At 40.5% G+C, this 17412-nt stretch overlaps 1 protein-coding gene across 1 annotated transcript in view; it reads left to right on the forward strand.

The window, feature by feature from the left end:
* DCDC2 (doublecortin domain containing 2) overlaps positions 1 to 8385 on the forward strand; it is a 60066-nt gene extending 51681 nt beyond the window's left edge. The window contains exons 9-10 of the mRNA XM_027734149.2: positions 3640 to 3981; positions 5235 to 8385. Coding sequence (XP_027589950.2) covers positions 3640 to 3981; positions 5235 to 5342 — 450 coding nt within the window. The 3' untranslated portion in view covers positions 5343 to 8385. The remainder of the gene's footprint in view (positions 1 to 3639; positions 3982 to 5234) is intronic.
* Positions 8386 to 17412: the final 9027 nt, after the last annotated feature.

Here is a 17412-nt window from a genome sequence, read left to right on the forward strand (position 1 = left end):
TATTCATGCTGGTATTTGTGACCATTAAGATTTTTGTTGTCTACTTCGTTGTTTGTCTGCTGTGACCATTAGCCAAGTAAACTTTTCCAAATTATTTCAATAAAGCAAAATTACATTTTACATTAATGGTACAAAATAATTTCTGCCTTAAATGATTTGTGATACTGTACTTTTGAGTATCAGTCATATATAAACCTTCTGAGAGGTCACATTAGCATCCCTAGAGGAAAAGCCAAACACTTCCATGTCTGAAGATTTCCTGACTTACTGCTTTTGAATGATGATGGCATTTGGTAATGTAGCTCTTAATGAATGATGGCATGATGAGTGTAATTAGAATGTATCTTTCTTTTTAAAACACACTGTTTTTACTGAGGTTAAAAATACTGTCGAGCAATCATACTTCTTGAATGCAAAATGAAATTGGCTCTGCTCCTTATCAACCTGTTAGTTGTCAGGAGGTTTCTGGAAGGCAAGCTGGGTTCATGTTTCCAGTATAAAATTGAGAATTACTTCAGTTTTTCTATGTGCCTTTGGTTGAATATGCTTTTCAATATACAAATAAAAGTCTTTTGTCAGTGAGTCTTTTTACTGCTAGTCCATGATAAGCAAAGAATTGTTCTCATATTCCTGAAGGTTTGGTTTGAAAACTAGTTATTTTAACTAACATGTGTTCAACTGTGAAACTGCACAAGCATCACCTTCACTTAAAAGATGCAGCCAGCAATGCAAAAAAGGTTATGTCCTATTTTCTTTCAACCATACAAAAGGCAAAATTAGAAACCTTATTATGAGTAGTTCTGGCTATAGGAGGAATGATAATAATCCAAGGTGTACTTAAAATAGAAAATTATAATTTTTGCATAGCTAGTAGATCAATAAGATCTCAGTAGAAAGTGTGAAACTTTTTTTTAATGTGAAGAGAAATGTATGATTTGGTGGGTGATTTTGGCCTTCAGTTCCTTCCGTACAGTCCTGTCTTAGGTCTGCTGAGCATTCTGATATGCATAGTCTGTGGTCATATTCACATTTCAAAGTCTACATATGACTCTGCATGCAGTGGGAACCATACTGCATTTTAGATTACCTTGTGAAAGGTCTTTACTTCTGGATCAGTATTGATTTTTAACTTGTTTGAAATGTCCAGTCTTTTGTAGTGCATCTTGAAAGGAGATTAAATGAAGAATGCATTTCGCTTTTCAATTATTAGCTGAAAACATTATTTTTTGTCTGTAGTAGTAATAACCATTGTAGTAATATGTTCAGCTACCTTGAAATTTTCAGTTACTATAAAAGCATTATACTTGCACGGATGGGATTTGTTTTACTGATCCTGTTTTGTACTATAATTTTTTCAGGCAATCCAGCTTGACTGGTCAAGTTAAATTAGTTGAAGTTTGAATGTTATTTCATGGCAGTTCCCTGTGAGCTTCCAATGAGTTTCTGGGTGCGATTCAATAATGCTTTGTTTGTCTTCTATGTTGCTCAGATTTAACTCTTAAAAAATTTGCATCCACACCTATTTTAGACACATAAGGTCAAATGAGTGTAGGTAGTGTAGCACTTTAGGAAGTTACTGCCCCTCAAACATCCATTGTGCTTCCATGCTAAAGACTACTTCCACGGCAGTGAAACCAGTTAAAGCGTATCAATCAGTATACATATGCTGATTTTACCCCATGGCATAAAGTCTATGCAATTTCTTCTGCAGTCCAGAAGGAGCCACCATACTAAAACAGTACAGGCAAGGGCATATGTACTCTTCAGTTTGTATCCACTATCAGGCAGCAACAAAAAGCTGGAAATTAGAATATCTTGGATAGACTACAACGGTTAACTGAGACAGTCTGTATTGACTTTTCTTCTTTTCATATCCTCTCTTCATTTAGTGTTTGTAATGTCATAGCAAGCAGGTGTCACTAAGTAAAAGCAATCACACTTTTAACTAGGGGTGTCTGATGTGTTTAATTTGTCCCACTCTCCCCTATTTCCAGTCAGAATCCAGAGCTCCTAATTTCCTTAGCAGTCTGAAAACTAATTAGTAGATAATGTCTAACTTCTGAGAATTTATAGATCTACAGATTCTTTGCTGCTTTATGTGCTGCTGGTTACCAAGGTTGTCTCATGTTTGCTTTGGATGGTGCCTTCTTTGAAGGTTTCTGTAAAGACTTGGCATGTTAAATTTTTATTTTACTGGTAATAAGGCCGGTTTGATGTTACCAGATGAAAGTGAGTCAGGAAAGCTGCAATAAAAAACACACAGAAACTACTGTACTTCAAAAATCACTTATGGAACCATTATTTACCTGGTCAGGTAACCATGTAGTATTTCTAGTAATTTGTCATTCTATGGATTATTACAACACAATAACTTGTGCTTTTTGAAGCTGTACCAATGTGGCATTGCGCACTGCCATAATAATGTTGTCTTATGTTGCTACTTGGATATTAAAGCAAGAGCAAGATGTTTCAGCAAGAGGCTTCAATCAATTCTTGGTCTTGCTGAACTGGCTTTTACTAATACATTGAAGGTGATGAGGGATTTCTTTTGAAATGTTAGTATTAGTGAGGAAAAGAAATTTTTAGAAGACATAACTTACATGTCTGTAGCAGATAGCTGCCTGCAGAAAGGAGCTACTAATGACAGTAAAATACCAAACAGTTTTGATTAAGAGATAATCTATTAGTCCCAGCTTGTTTGCTTTAGATTTAGAGTCTGATGAGGCTGTGTGGGACACAGACACCTTGTTTCTCCTGTGGGATTTTTTTCACTTTATTTTCATTCATACCTTAGCACAAGTACATAAGTAGTCTTGGCAAGTGTGGACATTGGTTCACCGAATAGTCAGGTGGCTCTTCAAAGCTGAAACTGGAAGAATAATGACAAAAACTAGATAGTATGTGCATCAGTCCTCCAGGTTGTCATGAAATGATGCTGCTAGCAGCTTTATCTATAGTGAGTTTCTGATAACTCTTCTATAATATGAGACAAGATCTTGTTCCTCCTGTCTGGTTCCTCCAACTCTGTGTAGGAAAAAACTGCTGCCAAATGTCAAACAAATTCTAATCATGCCATTCCACAGAGGAGTCTTTGGGAAGGGGAATGATGTTACGGAAGTGACCATTTGTAGGTCTGCCTCATCTCTCTAGCTACTTTTTCTGTGTATGCAAAGAAGATAGGTTGCACAACAGGACCAAATGACGTGGCATGGCCTGGTCCATAGGTAAAATGCTTCTTGGGGAACAGTTTGTGGGCTAGCGCTGTACAATATTTTATTGTAACAGGATTTTGCAAACAAGTATGTACTAAATGCTAGAAAGAGAACCTGGGATAACTGCAACAGAGTAAGCTGTTGAAGTATTGATAAAATCTAGCTCATTCCAGTTGTTTTGAGTGTGTTCAAATGGATTGACCCAATTTAAATCTCACTAACATATTTTTTAAATGCAGAATAAAAGTGTATTATGGGGTGTAAGTACAGGAACATATTTTTCTGTCCATGTAGACAGACCTCAAATTAGCACACTTACTCCCCAGTAAAGATGTAATTGTGAATTTGATGTCTGTCATATTTCAGAATTGCATGGAGCATTCTGATTTAAAATACCTCATAATGCTGCTCCTTTTCCTTTCACCAGAGACCAGCAGAAACTGTCGATGAAGAAGAAAATGTAGAAGAGGAAAATGACAAGGGAGAAGAGGCATTTGAAGGAGAAGAATATCCAGAAGTGAACAGAGAGAAAAGTGGGGAAAGTGTTAAAGAAAGAAGTGAAGGGGAAGAAAACAAAAAGAAATTAAATGAAAATTTTGAAGGTGAAGCAGAAGAAACAGAGAATGTCGACCAAGCGGAGGAAGAGGAACTTATCCATTTAAATGGCAAGAACAATGAAGAAGATGGTGAGGGAATGGAGCACTTGAACTACCAAGATGATCTTCAGCCGGAAGAAGAAATAAAAGAGGATTCTGGCAGTCAGAACCAGGTGAGTGTTTAGTCTTTCAAACTGTTGTTCTTACATTATTGCTCCTCATTCATCTCAGCCTTACACTTCTCAGCTGGTATCTAAGTAGTTCACCTCTGATAAGGTCCTGAGAGCATTTATGAGAACTTTGGGTTGCCGAAAAATTGGTTTCCATCTGTACAGATCAGTTACATCAATAATTACATTATATGCCTTCCAACTGAGAAAGCAGATGTTTCTCAATATTTGATGAATCTGTATCTCCTGCTTTCCTTATAATGCTGAATTTTGAAAAAACTAATGAGAAAAATTCCTGCAATTTCCAGAAAAGCATAGTCATTATGTATTTCCATACTAGTTTGTCTTTTAGGACAGAGCAGAAGGGTGTGTCCATGACACTACAGTGCCTCATTATTTTGATGAATTGACTTTCACAGAAGTTGCATTTCGTAAAGGGCTTTTGCCATTGCTTTGTGGAAGTTTCATCTCCTTTTCTTAGAAATTGGAAAATACAGTGGAGATGAACAAGATCTTTAAAGCAAGGGGCTTTAGTCAGTTTAAAAGCAAATATCCTATTAATTTAAGATACATGGTAACATGCCGTTGGCTTAATGGAGGGATGCAGCCCAGAAGAATAAAGTGGACTGCCCTGACTGTCACATGAACTGACCAGCTAACAGAGTGTGGGAAACAAAGTCTTTTGTTTGATGGGGAGAATCCAGATCTGGGAAGAGTGGGATTCTTGAGCATCAGAAGCAGAACAAATTGCCACATATTCCCTGCCTATAGGCTGCTGAAAAACAGTCTTCCTCTGCTTCTTGTGACACTTGGAATGGTTTCTTACACTTTGTAACTGTTTCTGTATGACACATGAGAACATTTTTCAATTAAGAGAGCTGAGTAACATGACATTTTCTTGGGCCCTGAATTTCTTCTGTGCTTGATATATTAATTTTTTTATTTATTTTTAGAAAAGCTGAAGTTATTTATGGAAGTGGAGAAAGTAAGTGAGCATTCACTTGAAGTGGATATGTGGGTAACTGATGTTCGATGAAAGAACTGTAGGGGGGAAACCTCTAATTTGAGCATTTTCTCCTTTGGAAGGTATATAAGTATAAAGTAAATAAAAATTTTAACATGATCACTCTTGGAAAACATTTTTTACATTAAGGATACCTTGTGGAAATTTTAATATGAAGTGCTAATACTGTATTGAAATGAAGGCAAATCTTTGATACCAAATGATATTAACAGTACGTGTCCTTTTTCTCTAGGTTGATTCCCATCGTGAAAAAACATCCACAACTCCAAGGGTGACAATCACCAGCCCACAGGAAAGTGAAAAGAATGACCAGAGCAATGACTATGCAGCAGTTGCATAGATAGGAAAAAAGTAATGAGCACAAAATGAAAGATTATAATACTTTAAATATAAAGTAGGTTATATTTTGTGATTGATAACTAGTAATAGGAAGGCAGGTCGAGTTCCTGCATAATGAGTATTGAGATGATAATGCTATATGGACTGATAGAAAACAAGCATTAGTAGCTACTAGAAGAACATAGAATTATTTTTACAGGGTGAGATTTTCTGATAGGATTTAAGGGGGTAAATACAAGAGTACTGTATAGTAGTATTAGAAATAATGAACGAACTATTCTGTGATATGAGCTAGTTAGCAGTAATGTAATAACCACAAAAATTACACTGTTCCAGGGAAAGGCAGAAAACCTACCCAAATTCAATGTCAAAACTTCTTCACATATTTTTTCAGAAAAAAGAAACAATTTTTACCTTTTAATGAGGACATATGTAATTTCTCCTTTAAAATTCCACATAATATGTATGATTTTCAGGCATAACATTAAGATACAATCAGAATATGTTCCTCAATTAATGGACTTATGCCCACAGAAAATGGTGTACTATCATGAGGTGCCAGTTTTAATGTTACTAAATAGTGAATTTTCAATATATTAATGAGAATCGTTAGTTTTTGCATACATAAACAGTACTGATTTAGCACTGTGCCTTTATGTAGATAGCCTGCAATACTGCAAGTAGTTTCCATTTAAAGCACAAAGTTTTGTTGATTGTCCTGCACTGATTCACTAAACAGTGAATTGTTATCATAGTGAACAAAAAAGTAGATTAGTTTAAAAAGTTGAATTTGGATGGATTTGTATTTCAGTCTATGTGAAATTTTATTTATTAGTGAAATAAAAAAAAAAAGAACAGGCCTGGATTCAGACTGAAATTCCCATGAAACCATTGCTGTCAGTGGAGACATTTTAATATGTGACACATTAGGATAAGCTGACCACTTTTCTGTGAAAGTCAGGAACAATTGCTGCATTTATGAACCCTTTGCATGGCCTTAATGGTTGGAAGTGTCATCCTTTTGAGCAGGAGCTGTCGCCTGCTAGGCTGTGGCTTAGTACGCATTAGTAAATAAGGCATTGATCCACAGTATTGGTTCTCTTAGTGACCCCAATTCCATTACTCTTATCATTTCTCTGTTATTAATGGGAATAATTTGTAGTTCATGGAAATACAGCCCTTAGCATAATTTTATTAATTATACAAAGAAATACTGGGTTTCTTGATCGCTAATACTAGTAAATTATTACTACGAGAAACTAAATGTCATTTTTGTTGATTTCATGCCATTAAGACAAGAATTAAATTTATGAACAAATTGAACTTGAAACACTGTTTGAGGAATGTGAAGAACCACTTGTCGTGGCTGAAACTCATACAAACATCTTCACTTTCGGTACTAGCTATTAAATATATTTTTCCAATGGGATAGAAATACGTAGAGATCTTTCAGCATATTTCTGTGTATTGGCAATGTAAATATAAAAGACATAATGTTAAAAACTAAATGAACAGGGTTAGAACAGTTTACCCTGTGGTATCTCTGTGAGATGTCTGTGAAACCTGTGTCTTTTGTTGAGCCAACTGACAAAGATTGGAGGGAATATTACATTTGTGATCAGCTCCTAACTTAGCCAAGCTCTTGAGGAATGCTTCCTTTATGTATGCTTCCTTTATTTGAGACAGCAAATAAATATATTTGGTTTCACTGAGATTTAAAAAGACATTTATAGTTAAACAGAAGTAAAAAAACAACCAACTCTCCCCCCCTCCAAAAACCAACCAACCAAAAAAACAAGCATAAACTAGAATGAATAAAATAACTGGACATGATAGTGAGGAAAAATGACACAGATGCCTTTATAGTTAATTCTGCACTGGAATAATATATGCAGTAGCATTAAAAGCCCTTAAACAGTACTTAACCAGCCAAAAAAGGTGGCACTGTCTCCTTGGGGAGCTTGGGGGAAACTTGCCCGCTGAACCTTCTGTGCAGAGCTGACCAAGGAAAGTGGCTGATGCTGCATCACTGCTCACTTGGAGCTGACCAGCTCATATGCTTCCCAGTAAGCTGGACTTCAATGTGTTGCTGAATCAAGACAAATTACAGTAATCTTGTTTTGACATTACTGTGAATGGGCTCTTCTCTAGAAGCTAGTGGGTATACCAAACACAGGACTCTACTTGCTGTCATACTATTGCAGATAAGGACTAACAATCTCTGACGTGTTCTTCATCCTCAAAAGTTTGAAGTTAAATCAACACCCAAAAATATGCTATATATATGATATATATATATATATACATGTATATTTTTATTTTGATATATATATATATGCTTCAAAATGTCGCACCTAGAAACCGTATTTAGAAAACCTGGATGGATTTGTGTGGTGATACTTTTCTCTCTTTTGTTTCTATTTATAGCTTCTGTCCGCCAACAGTTTCTGTCATTTCTTCCCTTTACCCAAAAGTTTGGTGTTTTCCATGCTCAAAAGACTTACAGATATCAATAAGAATAATTTAAAAGCTTAAACTAAATTCTAGTACGATCTAATGTTATAATTTTCTTTCACAGGAACACGAAATCCTATTAGGTGTTATTCATCTTTTAAAATGTTTTCCTCTCTATTTTCTTGTAAGAAAGACAGGTTATATTTCTTCAGAAGAGCAAATCAGACTTTTTTGAAATGGAGATTTAACCATTTTATCATTCACCTTACAACACTGACAAAATGAATTTTGTATCAGGTTCTTTTATTTAAAGAAACTAGTTTGTACCTAACAAATAATTCTGATGTTAAAGTAGAAATTAAACAAGAAACATACAGGTGGTCTTGCTAATAGTTTTTCTGTCTGGATCTGCTGTGTGTGATGGCTTAGCTCAGTTTTACTTGAGAAATACATTATTTTGTTAAGCTTATATAATGTTATTTTATTAAGCTTATCTGCAACAATTCTGAGGCTTTTTTTAAGACTTGTTTTCTTGTTTTGGTTTTATTTTTAAAATAATTTGCTATTAAAGAGAACTATCATACAGCTATTCCTGTGTTTTCTCTTGTATCAAGGCCTATTTGATGTTAAATTTGTCTTTGGGTGACTGACTTTAACCTGGTGATTTTGCAGCTGGTAGGATTCTCCAATAACTAAAACTTAAGAAAATGCCAAACAGATTTGGTAGGTTTCATATTACATATGACTGTAAGAGAAAATACGCTGACTATTTAGCTGTTACATAGTTATAAATCTAAGACTTAACAGCACAGTTAAACTTGCCATGGGTTTTTATGTCATCATTCAGGTTAGGACTGGATTATTGGTATGTATGTACTGTTCAGGTGATACTCAGCAAATAACAGAAGTTTTATCTGTTCACTGGCAATTCTTGAGAAAACTACCAAACTTCTACGTCTCACCACTGAAATTTCTAATTTCAGCAAAGCATTAAAGCATATGCTTAAATCCCACAGGACTGCAATTGTCATAACATTTTATCTGATGCTTTGGTGCCTTGACATATGAGAGCCAAAATAAGTTCATGGAAACAAAAGGGTGAAAATAAGGTAAATATAATCCCCACTCAGTCTCATTAAAGTAAAGCAAAATAAACCTTCATGCAGAAGAATAGAAGAGTTAGTGTGAGTATTTTGATTACTTGGAAATATAGGGAAAGTATCGTTGCCTCGGTATTTTGATTGATTACACCAAATGTACATTTAAACAACCATTAGATAATGAATGTAAGTATGATATGAAGTATCTCAAGGAAGGGTGTATTTATTAAGTAGTTGCAATCAGAATGATTGAATGAGATGCATGCAAGGATGTTTTCTTTTGGGTGGCTGACATCCTTCAATCTAAGTTTTAATGAAAAGAAGTGTTGTGGACATGGCAATAGGCGTCGAAGCTGTCTGCTATCTATAGATTATTGTGCCTGTGCATATTTATATGCATAAACTTACATGTGTGAATGCTGTAATTGAAGGCTTTTGCTGTGTGCTCACACATACTGCACACATAAATCATGTACATATTAGTAATTTAATCTTCTTGTGTAGTTAGTGATGAGAAAAAAACATTATTGGTTGTAGCTGAAATTTGCTATAATTATACAAGGAAATATATCTAAATCTAGTAATAACCTTATAAAAAGGGTGACATATCTTCTTACACTGTGTACACTTTGGTACTTCACTGAACTAAGCTCAGAATTCTTGAAGCCCTCAAATAAAATGGAAATAGTGACTTAAAAGTGACTAGGAGATACATGGGCCATCAGTGGAGAAGATTTGGAAAATTTGAGAAAGTACAAGTCTTTACTACAACATATGATACCAAAACATTGAAAGGTCTTTAGTGTTAACTACAGTGCAGGGAACATCTGATTTAAACAAAGGGGTATTTTGAAACATTAGGCAGACTTCACACGACCTCTGTGGTTACCAGGAATGCCCTTTAATGTTCGTATTTTTCTTGCAGTCACCTACACCTGTGATGATACTTAGCTCTAATGAATTCCCCATTCAATTCTACTTGAGTAGAGTGCGGACCCATCTGCCCGGCTCTAGAGACAGAGCAGATGGGCAGATGGGCACCGACTTCCTTCAGGCGAAGGTTGGCAGCAGCAGCAGAATCCTCAGTTGTGCAGATGTGCTGGCTCAGGAGAACAAAATGCTCTCCCTGCCTTTCTTTCCAAAACTCACCTGGTGCATAGCAAAGTCCCCCACCATTGGCAGATGTGGCTGTCGGAGGCCCTTGCTTGGGCCCATCCTGCAAGAACCAGGCTGTGCTGAGAGAGCAGTGCCACAGTAGAGAGGCACCAGCGAGACTCCAACCAGCACCAGCAGCCTGAGCATGGCACAGTTGGGACCCTCTGCCCTCCCAGGCTCTCTGGCCCACAAGGCAGGTTTCCTCCCAGCACTGCGAACATGGACGTGCTGGTGTTCCTGGTGGCTCCTAACCTTTTCTGCTCCCCTAGTGGCACTGTGGGATCCTTCCTCCCTCCCTCACCCCCTCCTACACAGGCTCACCCCAGTGGACAAACATCCTGGGGGCACAGCCAGAGGCAGGTGAAAGGCAATGATTTTCATCTCTGCCAGACCCTTCACCAGCCTCTGCAGGCTCCTGGTGCTGAATGTTCTCCACTGGCAAGAGAGGAGTGGGAGAAGATGAGCAGCAATGCCTCTTCTGCTTGGCTGGAGGAGCAGTGCTCGGGGGCAGAGCCCAGACCACAGAGACACTCACAGAATAGCGGCAGCTCAGCTCCTTCTCCACGAGTTTGGTGAAGAGGGGGCGGGTCACTTGGTCCTTCTAAGATCCTTCTGGTGTCCCATGCAGCAGAAAGGGACAGGGACAGAGCTGGCTGAGCCCTAAGCCGCCTCTTCCTTCCGGTCAGGTGGCTCTGCCTGAGAGCTGTCCATAGTCCTTGGAGCACCTCTTTCTTACCTGCGGAGGAGCGGAGAGGGCTGTGCCTGGAGCATCCCCCCAGATGGCTTTCCCCAACAGAGTTCCTACCCATAGTTCCTTCAGAGGCCGAGAGCTGCAGAAAGCAAGGAGAATCAGCACCAGGCCTCACTGCCCCCTCAGCCCGTGGGCAGACATGAGCACCTGCATAGCCCTGCCCCATGGGGAAGGACACTGGTAGAATGAAGCCCTGGGGGTGCAGGGATCAGGACAGAGGTGCTGCTTCACAGCTGGCCGTGCCCCAGAATCTACTAGTTGAACTGCAGGAGGTTCCTGCCAGTCTCTTTCTCTTGGCAGTAAAGAGTACTTTGTACTCATTATTTGGAATAATGTGACATTTTCCCTGTAGTGGAGTGCTGTGTTGAGACATTGAACAAAAGATTTTATAAGGAGTCTAAGGAAAACTACTTTTCTTAAGACTCACTACATTGTTTTCATTTTTTTTTTAGTTTAGGGCCATTCTTTCTCTCTCCTTTCTCATCCTATCTCTATCAGAAACTAAAAAAAACTGTTCAGATTTTCAGCTTTTAGATATGAATCTGTTTAGGTTTCCTCTTTCTTATAAAGCTGTTCCACTCTGTCAAATGAAAAAGCATTGCTAGAAATGCATATTCCAATTCAAATGCAACATTTGGTAGGACAAATCTTGTCAAAATACTGAAAAAAACCCAATATTGCACGATTTATTTTTAAACAACTGTTTTTTTTCTTTAAAAAGAAATTATTCTTAAAGTTAATCGTCATTAAGAAATTCAGTCCCAACCCTCTTTTTCTCTCTGGCTGAGCAAGACTTTCCCACACTGTATCCCAGTGGCATGTTGGTGACTGATCCTGCAGACTGCCCTACTTCTCTCCCTTGCCTTCCAGGGGAGAAGCAGCCTCCTTCACTGTGCAGATTTTAGCCCTGCTGTAGCCATGACTTTTGTGGAGCTGTGCTGACTGGCTCTCCTCCTTACCCCCCACCTTGACTTACTTTCCTGGTGCAGAATAATTGTTTGAATGAGGCTCAGACCCTCTGTTTCTCACAGCTGGAGCCTGGGAACTGCATATGCTTGGCAGGAGATAAGCAGGTGGGAATCTTTGGGACTGCTCCTTGAGAAGCTGAGAACAGTCAGCGCTGGGGGGGACTAAATACTCCAGCCTTCAGCTGAAGCAGTTTTGTGAAAGAACCAGTTGAAGCAAGGAGCTAGGAATCAGGATAGCTCAAAATCAATGCTTGAGGCAGGAGGGAATTGCTATTTCATTAGCGAGTACTTAGGGGGTGGGTGCCATCACTTTGGGTTTGTGTTCACATGGGGGAGTGAATTCTCCTGCTCTTGAGAGAAGAAAATATGTTCAGAATTCAGTAATATATAGACTTTTCTACTTGTATTAGTTGTGTAGGACTTCTGATTTAACTAGAGATTTGACTGATTTAAACTCCTCTGTCTCAGTGATGAAGTGATGGCGTCAGAGATGAACAATCATGCTGTCACTGCACTTTGGATGCCCAGCTCAGTATCCTTATGCAGACTTACCCTGGCCCTTGTTTCCTCTGCTGCCACGAGTTGTGGTTTCATTACTACATACCATTTCCTCATCCTTCTGTTTCTTTGCTGTGTTTGCTTCTTCGAGTTTGGTTGTGAGAAAAGATATTTTCTAAAAATAATGCCTATGCTCCATGTTATTTCTCCCTTAGAAACTGTTGATGCAAGGCCAGCATCATTAGAGTAACCTGAGCTTTACACCTTCCCCTACCATCCTCTTATTGCTCCCACTGACATCCCTGTCCCTCCACCACGTTAGCACCAAACAGAAATGAACTTGATGAGCTAAAAGTTAGGACTTGCATTCACTTTTTAAAAGTAGTCTTCTTCTACAGAGAAAGAGATATGGATGAAGACTATTTCTCCTTTTTTATGCAGCACAAAGCTTAGTTCAAGATGACCAAAGGGTTCATTGTTTAAAGTATCCTGGTTGTAGGTGGCTTATCCCAGGACAAGCAAGGCAGGCTAGCTAAGCCTCTTGGGTGACTCTGGCTGGGGGCCTCACCCTCAAGGACATCTGTTGCTCACAGATGGTCCTGTGTGTGTACAAAGGGAGGCAGACATCTGTTGTGGTAGCACTGTGCCTGCTCATGGGGATTAGAGCCTTTCCCTGGAAGAATCTTCTCAAGTGTGATTTTCTGTGAGGAAACTGAAGCAGAGGTTTTTTTGCATAAAAGGTGTGGGTTGGTTTTGATTTTCTTTTTTAGGGGGGTGGTGGTGGTTCATCTCAGAGGTATTGGTGTCAGACTTTTTTCAATCACTAACACCTATCTACACTCAGATATTCCACTGCTGCTCCACAGCAGGGAGAGCCATGGTTCTGCAAAGGGCCCCTGAACTTGGCTGCGGGGGGTGGGCACGTGCCGGGCTGGTGCATGAGGGAAGCAGATTCTGGTGTGCTGACTGACCTAGTAGTGTTTGCTACTGCTTTCAGACAAATGCCTACTTCTCTGGAAGCCTCCAGCAAATGAAAGACTATGCACAACACTGCCCTAAAAGGGTTCCCATACCAAAAGGAGTGATGTATGTGTCAGGTGCTCAGCAGCATGTGGGTATTCAGCTTCATCCACTCATGGCTCATTTCCCTGGCACATGGTGCTCCCACCAGCTTTGCCCCCTTTACTGCTCAACCCTTCTTACAAGCAACAAGCCAGTTATGCTAATTCCCTTGCACATGGGATGCAAACTGTAGTCCTTGACACCTCTGCTTCCTCCACTTTTCTGTGTGTGTTCCTCAGCACAGGTGTGACATGCACAAGAGACACAGCCAGCAGCCTCCTTACAGAGCAGATCTGGAGATACTTCAGTGTGTGCTTTGAGTTTCTTCTAGACTAACATCTGTGTAATCCACAGATGGGTATTTTAAAGATAAAGACTCAATGTCCTGGTCTACACTGCTCTTGGAGAGTGGTTTGGGAACTGCCTTCCATATGCCTGCCTGCTGGCTTGCTTGCTGACAACCTAGATGAGGAGACTTTGCAGCATACCAGACAACTGGAGGCCAAAGCTTTCACAACATGGATGTCATGAATGCATCTGCAGAGACAAAACAATCTGGCTATCAGGTCTGCAGCTGCTTTTGAGCTGAGGCCTTCAAGGTCTATGCCAGTGGTCCAGGCAGGTGACTTCTGTGTGATCTGGAGGATGCTTTTCTGTCATACCTCAGGCTAAGCATATGTGGTGCCTCAAGAGAGAGCAGTTTGGTTCAGAAAGCAATGCTGAGGCACTCCTCAGAGGGCAGTCCCTGATGCTGGAGGGATGGTGGAACGGCAGAGGACCCAGAGAATGTTCCATGTCAGGGGCAAAGATCTGATGGCAGCTCATGTAGGCGTATGGCTAAACACAAGACACATTTAAACCAACAAACTCAACCTATCACTTTCCACAGTTACATTATCACCTGGAGGTCAGCACAAGCTATTTGCCATCCATTCTTTTGTGATTTTGAGCTACACAGGGGATGGTTACCTGTGCTGCAAACATCTCTCTTTAACTGGTGTTCACTACAGGGGACCAAGTTTCTACTATAGCCCATGTCATAAGGTGGTGATATGTCACTCTGGGGAAATCTGAGACCTTGGCTCTCAGGGCTTGTGGGAGTTCATGTGCTGCTATGGTGGTTTTCAGAAAAATGCTGGAACTGCCTCTGCCCTAAGAGCTGAGCTACAGGCCAGACCTAAAAGTAGCTGGCACTGGCTCCTGTGGCTGTCCTGGGTCTTAGTGATTGCCTCTAATTTGCTTTGCATTGATGGTGTGCCTTGCTCTGGGCCTGCTCAGTCACCTCTGATATACAAGGGGAAGTGCAGATGAGCCCACTTTTTTGTGGCTTTACAAAGCAGCGAGCCAGAGACCTGGTCAACCTGTATGTGACGGATACTGGGGGACTCTCCAATACATGCTTCCTGGAGACAGTGGCTGTGTTTGATAGTCTTTGAAGTGAGGGTTTTTGTCTTGGCACAAACTTGCGCCAGTTTCATGAGAAATCCCTTTGCAGGGGGTCAGTTGAGAGCTGAACCCAGTCTGAGCAAGAGCTTTCAGAAGAGATGTCTTTCTCACAGTATATTAAAGGAAAAAATGTGTCCTCACACTATAGATATTGCACTTGTCCAACAATAAGGTCCTCACGCTTGTCTAGCCATCTGTGGGGGACAGAATATTGATGTTAAAAGTTTTGTTTTCTTTAAATGTCTACTTCCATGAAGATTTTAGCCACTGTATTTATGTTGTTCTGGTCATAGGTTTTAGACCTGCAGCAAGTTTTTCTGTGCTTTCAATATTCACTGACTCTCTCTTCTGATATTCATTGACAGATGACTGAACTGATGCTTGAAATGCTGCATTTTGCCACCTCTGCCCTAAGAACTCCTTCCTGTTCACCTCTCTCTCTTCATCTCCCTCCTGTCTGTGCTGCCGACTTCCTCCCCTGTGCTGCCATTTCAGACAGGCAGATTTTGCACCCCCTCCAAGATGTGCCTGGGGCAGGAGTCCCTCTCACCTCACCCCTGCTTCTCAGGAGGCTTAGGAAGGAATTGTCAGGGCTCGAGGTTCCTGAAGCAGGCAGGGAGGGAAAGGGCAGCAGATGCTGAAGTCATTAGGTGAGCAGAGGCAGGGAAATAATGACATTCCAGAAAGGCCTCTCACCCACTGAGCAACACATCCTCCTACCCTCAGACTGAAGGTGCCTTTAGCTAGGAAATGGCCTGAAACCATGAGTTTTGAGACTAAAATTGCTGGAGCAGCATAACTAGTACCAGTTACTAACACTATAATTAGTGTTAAATTGACTAGCTTATTAGCAGTGTTTAAAACTGATCTGCCATCTTTATTTGCAAAAGTCTGTGAATGGTAAATTATGGAAAAAGGGGGCCTTCAAAAAACAGCTGCAAATGATTAGGAAAAAAACAGTACAAGAAGTTATTTGATGCTGGCTCTTTTCTCTGAAGGGCTGTTAGAAGTATTTGCCTCACCTACTGTCAATATGCAGAGATTATTTTCATACCAATACCTCTGTAAATTATCTGACAGCAAAACTGAGCTTTGCCCTGCTTAATGTGCATCAAGTGAACTGATGCAGGAAACGCGCACTGTGTGGTCTGCCACACGTCCAGATAAGAGCTGAAGAAAAATGAGGGCGTGGATGGATTGTTTGCCCAGAGACAAGAAAGCTCCAGAAGGATCACACCCGGTCTCTAAATATTGGAAACAGGAGGAGACTACATATATCTTCCCATTTGCTGATGTTCTTCCCAGACAAACTGTGCCATGGGGATGAACTGGCAAAACTCAAACATCATTTCTCTAGGAGGTGCATGGGCATTAACTCCCAATGACTGGTGCAGGGTAATGCTCTGCAGCGATGTTGCTGCTCTCAGCTGTAGAAGTGATAGGATGAGGAAGGAATGAGGCTGTGCCTCCAAAGCCTGCTCTTGAAGCATTGTAGTATCTCTCTACCCCTGTCATGCAGTGAGCTGAAGGGGTAGCCTGATGTGTAATGGCAGGACAACCAGTGAGTGCTGAATAAGGCCAACTGCTAATTCCTTTATTTTACCAAAATTGTTCTGTTTCCAGCCCTTTTGTAGAAAGCTGCTGGCAAAGCGCATCCAACTAAGGTACTTGCAGTCTTTTGCTGTCTTCTTTGCATTTCATGTCCTTGGGGGCTGAGCAGTCTCCCCAGGGTGCAGGTTCTGCTGCCACTCTCCCCCTGCCAAACCTCTCTCTCTGCTGGCCACTGCTCAGGATGCTGCAGACTCCCCACTCTGATGTTGCTACCGCTGCTTTCATGAAGACCTGATGCTCGCACTTGCTCATGATTAAAAATCTCATACTTGGAAATGGCAGGCTGAGGCTGTAGCAGAAACTGGGAATTAAATCTCCTTACAGGCAGCTCAGGAGGAGGATCATTTCTCTGTCTCTGCCTTTTGCCTGTGATTCACTGTGCCTTGGGAAAAAAATGGAAAATAAAGGGATCAAGACAGCCTGGAGAGAGTAGGACAGAATAGATGCTAAAGAGAAGCCTTTTCTGCACAGTGTGCTGGAGAAGCAGAGCTAACTGTCAGGAGAGCCTGTATTAACCAAAACGAAGCCAGTGATTACCACTCAGACTGAAAAATGTTATTTCTTTCACAATTGCAGAGAAAATAGTGTTGGGCTAGGAGGTTTATTTTGTAGTTTTAAGCCAAATGAGGCTAGAAGAGGAGTAAGAAATAAGGTGAGCAGGAAGAAACTGAAAGAAGCCTCTGGAGTAGGGAGGCCAGAGGGCTGGAAAAATAATTTGGCTGCTTAAGCCATATTTTATTTGCATTAGGGTCTCCATAATGTGCCCTTTGGAAAGATGACGGCAGTCAGTGCTTGGAGGGGAATTCCGAGGCAGTCCTAGAGTGAAGTATGCACTGCAATTTGGTGGGGATGAGAAAAGTGAAAAAGATATATGGTAGGAAAATTATATGTTCAGGGATAGATTGCCCTCAGCCTAAATAGAAGTTTCCCAGGGAGCCTAGCTGCCACTCACTGCTCCCCAGCTGGAGGCCGTATCACAGGCATTTTCCACGAGAACAGCAGAAAGCACATTTCCACTGCTTTTTG

Source organism: Pipra filicauda, unplaced genomic scaffold (assembly GCF_003945595.2).
Source record: "Pipra filicauda isolate LSUMZ 115617 unplaced genomic scaffold, ASM394559v2 scaffold526_size363937_pilon, whole genome shotgun sequence".
In the NCBI taxonomy this organism is placed as follows: Eukaryota; Metazoa; Chordata; class Aves; order Passeriformes; family Pipridae; genus Pipra; species Pipra filicauda.